At 41.9% G+C, this 11,388-nt stretch overlaps 1 protein-coding gene across 1 annotated transcript in view; it reads left to right on the forward strand.

The window, feature by feature from the left end:
• LOC143034100 (IQ and AAA domain-containing protein 1-like) overlaps window positions 1-10,579 on the forward strand; it is a 118,552-nt gene extending 107,973 nt beyond the window's left edge. Inside the window, exons 18-19 of the mRNA XM_076200043.1 lie at window positions 4,275-4,369; window positions 9,305-10,579. Of these exons, the coding sequence (XP_076056158.1) occupies window positions 4,275-4,369; window positions 9,305-9,476 (267 nt within the window). The 3' untranslated portion in view covers window positions 9,477-10,579. The remainder of the gene's footprint in view (window positions 1-4,274; window positions 4,370-9,304) is intronic.
• The last annotated feature ends 809 nt before the right edge of the window (window positions 10,580-11,388 follow it).

Below are 11,388 nucleotides of genomic sequence, written 5' to 3' on the forward strand. Positions count from 1 at the left end.
CAAAATTATCTGAAATATAGGATTTTTGGGGTGCCTCTATGGACTTCAGCCACACATAATTTGTCTATGTTAGAATCAAAATCTCTATTCATAGAGGAATGATGATAATTTTGTACTACAGCTGCCCTTCCATTGTGCTGTTTCCTTGAAAAAATCCTTTACCACTACTCTGACTCTACCACTTCTGAATCCCCCCATTCCCTATACATGTCATTATAGGTGACTAACTGGGATGGACTGATGGGACTATGCATCCTGCTATCTATATGGTTCTCCTATGAAAAGTCAAGGCATAATAGGATATGGGAGTAAGACTCCAGCCAGAATCCTAATAATTGGGTTATTAAATGTGCGTGGGTGTGGTACATATGGTATTAGATGGGAACGGATTGGTGATTTGTTTGTGAGAGGGAGTATGGGTGTGTTAGGATTTATTGAAACTAAGTTGAAAGGAGGGGTAACTTTTAGTTTGTGAGGATGGTGGAGAGGGTGTCGGGAATAATAATAGGGAAGGGTGTGATGGAGTGGAGGGAATGGAGTCTTTGATGCACATCCCAACACTTGCTTTTAATTACATTTACTTTCAACTTCCACCTTTCACATAGCTTTCCAAATTTAGTCACGATCTGCCTTTGACCCTCCTCTGACCCAGCCACAAGCACAGTGTGATCAATAAACAACAACTGGTTCACTTCCCACTTCCTTCCATTCTCTCCAACCATTTTCCATCACTCTCGCATTTATTTCCCGAACCATTGTGTTTGAGATGAGGTGTCTGAGAAGTATGGTGGGGGTTACTAGGCTAGATAGAGTGAGAAATGAGGAGGTGAGGAGGAGAACAGGGGTGAAAAAGGATTTGGGAGATAGGGTTGATGAAAGAATATTAGGATGGTTTGGACACATGGAAAGAATGAGTGAAGAAAGACTAGTAAAAGAGGTATGGAAGGCAGATGTGGAGGGAGTGAACATGAGGGGACGTCCTAGGATGAGGTGGATGGATGGGGTGAAGGGGGCTTTGGGGAAGAGGGGAATGTCTGTTGAGGAAGGAAGGGAGAGGACGGAAGACAGAGGTGAGTGGAGAATGGTTGTATATGGATGATGTTGTGACTGCATGAGGAGGAATGGGCGGGGGGGGTGGGGGGTGGGGTAGTATGTGTGAGTAAATTTTGACGCAGCCCGAAGGGATTTCTCCCCGTCCTCGCCTTATATGCAAAGGGGGACGGAGAGGGGGGGTCGCCGATTAAATGAAGCGGCCTTGCTGTGGATGTACTGTGTCTTGCGACACTGCTTCTGACCCAGGGCGGTGGGCAGGGTGCAGGGATGGCCCGTCATCCAGGAGGTGCTCAGGTGAGAGGGGGGGTGGGAGGGGTGTGGAGTGTATTTAGGGATGGGGTGGGTGGGAGTGTTTTTATGCCTTTCCCTTTTTGGCTACCTCCCTTGGAAGGGGGAAAGAGCCTTGGTATATGTATGTATGTATTCCATCTATGTATAAATTCAATAGCCATGGTGATATAATATAGCCCTGGCTTCACCACAAACCTGTCACTCTAGCAATTCCTAACCTTAACTTAATTATTACAGAAGTAGCCAATAAAGTCTATAGAACTGGGGAATTAACAGAACAAATGTGCCAGTCAGTTTTCATAGGTATACCAAAAATACTTAGGACTTTAGAATGTAGCTAACATAGAACAGTTAGTATCATAAACCACTTAACAAAAATAATCTTAAGAGTCATTACTAACAGAATAAGAAACAAAATAAGGCCAGAAATAGCTGATGAACAATATGGGTTTGTACCAGATAAGGGAACAAGGAATGCAATTTTTGTTGTAAGAATACTAGCTGAAAATATGTTAGAGATACAAAAAGATCTGTATGCCTGTTTCGTGGACTACGAAAAGGCATTTGACAAAGTAAGACACAATGAATTAATGGAGATATTGAAGAAAATAGGAGTGGAAGGAAGGATTTAAGGTTAATCGCAAATCTCCATTGGAAGAAAGAAGAAGCAGTGAAAATAGGAGAAGAATTGTCTGATTGGCAAAAGATTAAAAGAGGCGTAAGACAGGGATGTGTAATGTCGCCAGACCTGTTTAATTTATCACATACATACATATACCAAGGCTTTTTCCCCCTTCCAAGGGAGGTAGCCAAAAAGGGAAAGGCATAAAAACACTCCCACCCATTTCATCCCTAAATACACTCCACACCCCTCCCACCCTTCCTCTCATCTGAGCACCTCCTGGATGACGGGTCATCCCTGCACCCTGCCCACCGCCCTGGGTCAGAAGCAGTGTCGCAAGACACAGTACATCCACAGCGAGGCCGCTTCATTTAATCGGCGACCCCCCCTCTCCGTCCCCCTTTGCATATAAGGCGAGGACGGGGAGAAATCCCTTCGGGCTGCGTCAAAATTTACTCACACATACTACCCCACCCCCCACTTCCCTGCCCATTCCTCCTCATGCAGTCACATCATCATCCATATACAACCATTCTCCACTCACCTCTGTCTTCCGTCCTCTCCCTTCCTTCCTCAACAGACATTCCCCTCTTCCCCAAAGCCCCCTTCACCCCATCCATCCACCTCATCCTAGGACGTCCCCTCATGTTCACTCCCTCCACATCTGCCTTCCATACCTCTTTTACTAGTCTTTCTTCACTCATTCTTTCCATGTGTCCAAACCATCCTAATATTCTTTCATCAACCCTATCTCCCAAATCCTTTTTCACCCCTGTTCTCCTCCTCACCTCCTCATTTCTCACTCTATCTAGCCTAGTAACCCCCACCATACTTCTCAGACACCTCATCTCAAACACATTCAAACTCCTTCTCTCTTCTTCTCTTATGTTCCACGTTTCTGCCCCATTTATACAGTGAGATAATCATGAAAGATGTTTACCATCTAAAAGGAGTAACAATAGGAGAAAGAAATCTCAATAATATTAGATACGCAGACGATACTGTGTTACTCGCAGAATCGGAAGCTCAGTTACAGGAATTAGTTACAGCACTAGTAGAAGCAAGTAGAAACAGAGGTCTAAAAGTGAATGAAAAGAAAACAAAAGTGATAGTAATGAAAAAACAAGAATGTCCAAGGATAAGAATGCAAGTAGAAGGAAGAATATTGACACAGGTGTAACATTTCAATGACCTAGCAAGCATGTTAACTTGGGATGGGGAAAGTGAGGAAGAGATAAAGAGAAGGATAGTGATAACGAAAAATAATCTAAACAAAATTAAACACTTAGTAACTAACAATAAAATGAACATGAGAATAGGAGAAATATTTGTAAATGTTACACTTGGTCAGTATTATTATATGGATGTGAAACTTGGACAATTAGTAAACAAATGCAAGACAGCATAAAACCCAGTAGAAATTTGAATTTGGTGAAGGATGCTGAAAATTTCATGGACAGAATTTAATACAAACGAAGAAATACTGCAGCAAATAGGAACACAGAGGGAAATGATAACACCTATCAAGAACACAGTTACAATTTGTAGGACACGCCATGAGAAATTAAACAACAATTAGGACATACGTTAATAGAGGGAAAAATAGAAAGAAATAGGGCAAGAGGAAGACCACGCAGAAAATATATAGATGGATTAAGGACATCTGTCTGTAGGAAAAGAAATAACAATTGCCATATTGTTAAGAAGAGCCATGTGCAGACAGGAATGGAGCTCCATGGTGGCCAACGTCCAAGTCGATACGGCACCCCGGTAAGGTAAGGTGAATGGGTGTTGGATGGGTGTGGGAAGGGATTGGGGTTGGTTGCATGTCCATTATAATGGAGAAGCCTTTTGGTATACAGGTTAGATAAAGTTTCACTAAAAACCCAGATCCTCACAGTAGTTAGAAACAATCCTTGGACCCCTCACAGAACTGTCTGGTATGAAGTTTTGGACTATTGTTTGTTTGGCATTAGTATGTCTATATTTCTTGTCATCAGCTAACAAGAGGAAGAGGAGCAAAGTGACCACCATTTATCAGCTCTTATAAAGAAAAACCGGGTTGGGGTGGGATAACTGATGACGATTGGGAAAGGAATCTTGAGTCCGGTCCAGAGAATGTCAACTACCGAGGGCTGCATCTCCAGACCAAGATATGGGCATTAGTAGGTTTTGAAGGTGGGTGTTAGGGTGGTAGATCTCCCTGATATCCATCTCACTAACATGTAGTTATCCTTTGTCCTAAAGCTCATGTAGATATTGATCAATCTATTACATCCACAGTTACCAATTTTTCATCTTTTGGCAGGTGTTGGTAGAACAACGCTTTGCAAGACTTGATCGCATGCCATTGTGTGCTGCTGAATTCATAGAACCTCTTAGTAAAATTGAACCTATCTACAGGTGAGGTCTATTACAACCGTAGTAGTGAGTAGGTAATTGGTGAAAAATCATTATGATCAATCTATTGTCTCGGCTCTCCTTGCAGCTACTGATTCACACCAAAAGTCACTCAGTGAAGAGATTTTGTGTTGCTGTCTAGAAGGGTCAAGTATAGAGCTATGTAGAATAAGGTGATCTGTCTTCTGTGTTGTGATTGCATCTGGGAGACTTGTCTTTTCCCAGACTAATTCTGAGTTGGTATCGTTTTAAGGCAGGGTGGTGACCTGAACGTAGAAATACCAGTGCAGTTGATTTATGTGTTGGCTTGATTTTGGGGGAGTTTAGTGACTTGTGTAATTTGGAAGTTTATTGTAGTGTGTTTTGTGATCTGTGTGTGTCGTTTATATAGACATATTGTGGGGTACTGGGGGCATGTTGTTGCTGGTGATTAATTAGAATACTACTATGGGTTAATTTCTTACTTAAAGCACCATGCAGTCATAAGTGCAAGGGTTGTTTCTCATGGGGGCCAACGGATGATGACACAGCATTCCTGACAGGCAAAGAAGGCCACTCCTTCCACAGATGCTACTGTGTCCCAAGGTTCTCTCCCAACCACAGATCGTATCAAAGCCCCGCTGGCATCGGCCATTCAACCTCCAATGATGCAAGTTACTCACACACACCCTCCCCCACCCATGGACCATCGCAGAATGCGCCAAGACCGCTGTACCCCCTCCCCCCGAACACCCCCCTCAAGTCCTGCGACTTTCGATCCGACCTCGGCTCATGTGTCCCTCCCTCCTCCCTCTACTCACTCCCGAGCACCAGAGTTGAGTTCAACAATGCCTACAAGGTGGCCATGGCCATCGAGATAGATAACAATGCATCCAGATTCAGTGTCCGGCCAAATCCTCCAAAAGGAACATGTATTGATTCCCCTCAACCGGAGGACACACAAATATCTAAAGGGCATACATATGTTTAGTGGGAAACACATCTTCCTTATCAGTCTCAACACGGAAGAAAAGCCAGTAAGGGCAATCCTGGTAGGCTATCCCATGGAGCTCCCGCTGGACAAAGTGAAGCGGCATCAGCAAGTTATGTCTGCCAGGAAATGTCTTGCCCTGAAGAAGAAAGCACTGAACCATGTCAGAGTAGAAATGCAGTGAACGCTCCCTGCAAAGATAAACCTGGGGAACTGAGGCAAGTTCAAGCTAATTCCCCTCCTCCCAGAACCGCTTCCTTGCTTCCAGTCCCAACAGTTTGGACAGCACCAGTTGTGCTGTTGTGACCAAGTCAAGTGTATTGCCTGCGCAGGCCACACAAATCAAGGGAATGCTTCCAGAACCACAGGGAAAGAAAGGAAGTTACTCCAAAAAAGCCTAACTGTCAGGAAGAACACAAGCTACAGAATGCCAACTGCAACGTCCGGAAGCAGATCCTGGCAAAGACCGCCCATCAACCCTCCCCCCATGAGGGGGTTCACAGCTCCGTCTGTGTATTGACAGGTAGTTCTCGTTATATGCGGGGGTTCCGTTCCGCGGACCCCCCGCATATAACGAATTCGCATATATCGAACTATTGAACCTATGGGAAAAAGGGGGATACGTTCTCAACTCGGATTGATTTTTTTTTAATTTTTTATTTATTTATTTATTTATAGAACAGAGTGAGTGAGCAAAGCGAGCATGATATTCTGCAACATTAACACTCTCTGACATGTAAGTATTAACCTCGGGAAAAGACGCTACCGTAAACATCACTTATTTCGCCAAGCGTATTTTCTTCAGCTGTTTGAAAAATCAGTCTGTTTACAATTCACATTTCAGACTGCTTGCTACGCTTAAACTGACTGTTGATGTGCTCTGGAGATACACAGGCAGGCTTACTGCTTAGAGTTTATCCAGTGCGGAGAATAAACGATAATTCTTGCAGAGAGTGAAAATTGACGAAATTAATTGGGGCAGTAATAAGTATCAAAAATTAATTTGTTTGTGAAAAAAATAATTAATTTGTGTATCAAAAAAGCTTAATTACCTGCAGAAAGACAATGGTTTGGCCTATGAAACAGGAAGGATGCCTAAGACGATGCCGTCTGTACAGCTGCCGGTGTTGTTGTTGTGATAACGCCGCAGTGATGCCAGCTCTACCTAGCTGATGCAGCCAGTGTTACCACACGGCTTTATGCGCACCAACTTCAAATATATAATAGGTATTTTGAAAAAAATAATCGGCCGCGACTATTTTTATTATTATTTTTTTTTTAGGTCAAATCGCATATCTTCGAATATATCCCCGCACATTTCGAAAAGTGGTGCAAATTCTTGAATCGCATATACGCCAATTTGCATATATCGAAGTCGCATATATCGAGAACTACCTGTATATGTTGGGAGGTGATGAAACTTTCATGCTGGTCCAAAAGGTGCAGCTTCCGTCAGTCACTCTTTATAGCGCGGTGACCCTATCAGCAGTTGTAAAATCCGCGTCACACTTTCCCATGAGGGGGTTCACAGGGCTGTTCATATATTACATGTTCGTTGGGAGGTGATGGAACTGTGCTGGGTCGCAGCCAGCCTTCCTTCCGTTGAGGTGGAAAAGTTGGAGGCTAGTTCATAGAGATTGCCAGGGGATAGGGAGTGTATAATCTGGATAAGGGCCATCTAGAGCACATTGCTGAACCAATTCCCAGAAGATAGCCTCTCTGCCCATAGTCGAAGGGAGGTAATTCCCACCTGTTCAAGACTCATCACACTGACTCATGGAGGGTCAGTGCAGAGAGCTTGGTTTTGAAGGAATTTGAGCTTGCTCCATGATCTGGGGAAGAAAAAAAAACAAAAAAAAAAAACATAGAAGCCGCTCCCACCCATTCAATCCCCTACATACTCCACTCCCATCTACCCTCTTCCTTCCCTCTTATCTTAGTACCTCCTGGATGACGGTTCATCTCTGCATCTTGTCCACTGCCCTGGGTCAGTAGCAGTGTCGCAAGACACAGAACATCCACATCAAGGCCGCTTTATTAAATCGGCGACACCCCCCCCCCCTCATGCAGAAAAGGAGAAGATGGGGAGAAATCGCTTTGGGCTGCATCAATTTATTTCTTGTACATACTCCCTCACCCCCCATTCCCCACCCACTCCACCTCATGCATCACAGCATCATCCATGCACAACCATTCTCCATTCACCTCTATCTTCTGTCCTTCCTCAACAGACACTCCCCTCTTTCCCAATGCCCCTTTTACCTCATCCATCCAACTCTTCCTAGGTTGCCCCCTCATGTTCACTCCTTCCACCTGCCTTCCACACCTCTTTTACTAGTCTTTCTTCACCCATTTTTTCCATGTGTCCAAAATATCCCAATACTCTTTCATCAACCCTATCTCCCAACTCCCTTTCTACCCCTGTTCTCCTCCTCACCTCCCCATTTCTCACTATATCCAGCCTAGTAATGCCTATCATATATCTCAGGCACCTCATCTTAAATACATTCAAACTCCTCCTCTCTTCCTCCCTTATGTTCCATGGTTCTGCCCAGTACAGTGCTGTCGGCACAATCACTCCTTCATACAATCTCCTATTAGCATACATTCCCAAATGTCTATTTCTCATTACACTTTTTAATCCACCAAGGCATTTACTCGCTTCTCTCAATCTACATTCTACCTCCACCTCCACTCCTCCCTTTCCTGCCACATTCGCACCCAGGTATTTAAAACTATCCACTTCCTCCAGTCTCTCTCCCTTAATACTCACTTCCAGTCTGCTGCCACTTTCTCCCCTTGTACATCTCATCACCTTACTTTTACCCATATTTATCTTCAACTTCTCCCTTTTGCACACCTTCCCAAACTCTGTCACTAACTTCCTCAATCCCTCTTCCGATCCTGCCACAAGCGCAGTGTCATCAGTAAACAACAACTGGCTTATCTCCCACTTTTCTCCATTTTCTTTAACCATCTCCAATCTTTTTGGCTACCTCCCTTGTAAGGGGGAAAAAAGCCTTGGTATATATATGTATGTAATCCCTGACCCACTAGCCTTGCATTTACCTCTCACACCACCCAATCCATGTAAGAATTGAACAGCCAGGGTGACATAACGTATCCCTGACGAAGTCCTACCTATCACTTACCTTTTCCCTAATGTTTCTGTTTTCTATATATGACAAATATTGTGGGTTCAGAATATATGTTCGTTCGTTGTCTAGCTATCGCCAGTTTCATTTTCTCCTTGTTGCATGAGGTCTATATAATTTCATTTTGGCACATTCTGAGCAGCACATCTGATATTTATTTCCACAAAATAATATTCACTTTAACAACAATTTACAGATTTGCCCACTGACCGTACTGAACACTCATTGTTAGATCATTTATGTAATCCTTAGGATCTAAGTTCTTGTTGAAAGTTATTCCAAGATAGTTTCCTGTTTTTGCATTTCTTATTTCTTCCCATCTTTGAGTGTATGTCCTTTTTCTAATTTTACTTTTTCACTAATCAGCACTAGCTCTCAATATAGAGTAGCTTTGGCCTTCCATCTTATTTCATTTGGTAACTTGGTATGCATATCACACTCCTACAGTTGTTTTATGATAAATTTTCTGTCAGTTTGTTACATTTTTCTGTCCCTTACATTTTGTATTACCATCAAATATATTCACCAGGATTACAGTACCACCTTTTAGGTGCTGAAATTGTCAGCATATGCTTAGATCAATGGAAATACAATTGTTAATTTAATTTTCACGTATATAAGAATTAAGAGAAACTATTGCATGATGAATCTCTGTTATATCTATACAAATAATGTATACATGGTATTCCTGAGATTATGATAAAAGTTATTTCTGCCTAGATAACAGTAAAAGATGCAGCTCTGGCATTGCAGCCCCACTGATATACACTAACTCTATACATATAAAAATTGTTCTTTTCTTCTATCCCATAGGGAGGAGGAAGAGGCACTGAAGACCTGGTTCCTGAAGACACCTGTAATAAAGAAACGGTTGCGAAACTTGGAAGAAGAAATGGAGGGAGGACTAGGAAAGGGCAAGGGTAAAAAAGCAAGTGAAAAGAGCAAGAAAGGGAAGGGGAAGAAAGGAAAGAGGAAAAAGAAGTAAGAGTTGGTGAACATTCAGCTGTCAAGTGAAACTGAATATAATACAATTTTGACAGGATTCAATGTATGCACAATTAATCAGTTTCCAATTAAATGAACATAGAAATATGGGAAAATATGTGTATCAGTCTACCTCTAGATATTTTCTTTTAATAAGCTTTTGTCTCCTAGTGCTACATAGTAAACACAGTAACCTATTTATGGAAAAATATTTCATTACAACCGTGTTTATCTAGCTGCACAGGATAATGAAATTACCCTAACACTATCATTTAATGAAACATGTACTAATGTGTACATCTGAACCCGACTTACTCAGAAAGCCTTGTGATGTTTTTAGACAACTATGTCGTAGTAAGAAGGATGTGACTTTATGAATGAGGGTCTCCCTTGATAACAATGATTGTTTTGTTTGGGTAACATATGTTTGAGTAACTCATCATCAGTTATGAGCATATGTTGGCAGGCACATCGCTTCACTCAAGGTAGGTATGATAAATGAAAAAAAAAAAAACATTAATCAATTAGGTAAATGCAATTGGGTAAACACATGCTCATGCCATAACGGAACGCCAAGTCAACTTGCCTAAGCCTTGAGTTCTGTAAGGGTCCTGTAACTGGGATCAACATTAGGAAAAGGTTCCACATACCATTACAACTAGACTTAACATTCACAAATTATCCTAATAACAATTGCTGGTTTGGTACATAGTCATCCAAGCAATATCCCATGATTTTTTCAAGTGTATTTGGTGCCAAAGATGCAGAGGCTCTTCTTCATTGTCCATGTCTCCGCCATACAGCCAGACTGGTGAGTAAAGCAAGCTTGAAAATTTGAATCTTAGTTATCCTGAATAATGACAACAGCATATGCTCTTGTTGAGTATGCCCATAACACTAGGCATTACACCAAAGTCCCTTAATCCAACAGTTGCCAACCATCACTTGTGCAGACATTTGGGCCCAGGACATAATCCCACCACAGGCATTGGTGGTGTTTGATGTCCTGGGCCAATTCTTGAAGAGGGTTTATGTCCTGGGCCAATTCTTGAAGAGGGTTTATGTCCTGGGCCCAAACTCCTGCACAAGTGGCTGTTGGTTAGTATTGGATTAAGAGACCTAGATGTATTTGTACAATTTCTTCAGGCTGAAGATGATAACCAGTGCTTCCTTCTGAATCAGACAATAGTTTTGCTATGATTCACTAAGAATCTTAGATATATTGAAAGCTGGGGACTCATTTCTATTTGGAAAAATGTGAAATAGGATGGCACCAATTCCTATATTGGAGACATCACATACTTTGCCAATGGACATTTTCAAATTTTAATAAACCAGACATCTGATGACAGCAGTTCCTTGAGGTGTTCAAAAGCCTTTTGTTATGATTCTCCCCACTTCCAGGAAAAGTTCTTCTTGATTTGGGAGTACAGTGGTTCAGAAAAATTAGAAAGTTGAGTTAGTAAAAACTAGTCATAAAACTGTGCCAGCCTTACCAGCAAATTTCCTTATGCTTCTTAAGAACTATGCTCCCTCATTTTAAATATACAATCTTTAATACTCATGAAGGTTAGGGGGAAGACCTCCCTGTGAATGTTAAAAAAACAAGAATAATTGCTGCTCCTCTAAACAACACCCTGGATCCATTTTATTTATATATTCAAGGTGTATAACTAAAGAAAACACTATGTGAATCCTTTAAAACTTTTTATTTGTGAAAATAGATCAACATTACAAAGATGATGTGGTGGTAACATGAATGTTATCTTGGAAGTTGGTTGAGTACAGTCTACCCATCACCTTTTGTTTTTCCCTGCTTACCTCCAATCCACACACTTTCCTATATGGCATGGTCTTTTTTGTTGCTATAGGCAATTGTTTGTTAACTTATTCTTAACTTAATTTTCTAATAA

Source organism: Oratosquilla oratoria, chromosome 16, assembly GCF_046742065.1.
Source record: "Oratosquilla oratoria isolate Oo_2021 chromosome 16, ASM4674206v1, whole genome shotgun sequence".
Taxonomy (NCBI): Eukaryota; Metazoa; Arthropoda; class Malacostraca; order Stomatopoda; family Squillidae; genus Oratosquilla; species Oratosquilla oratoria.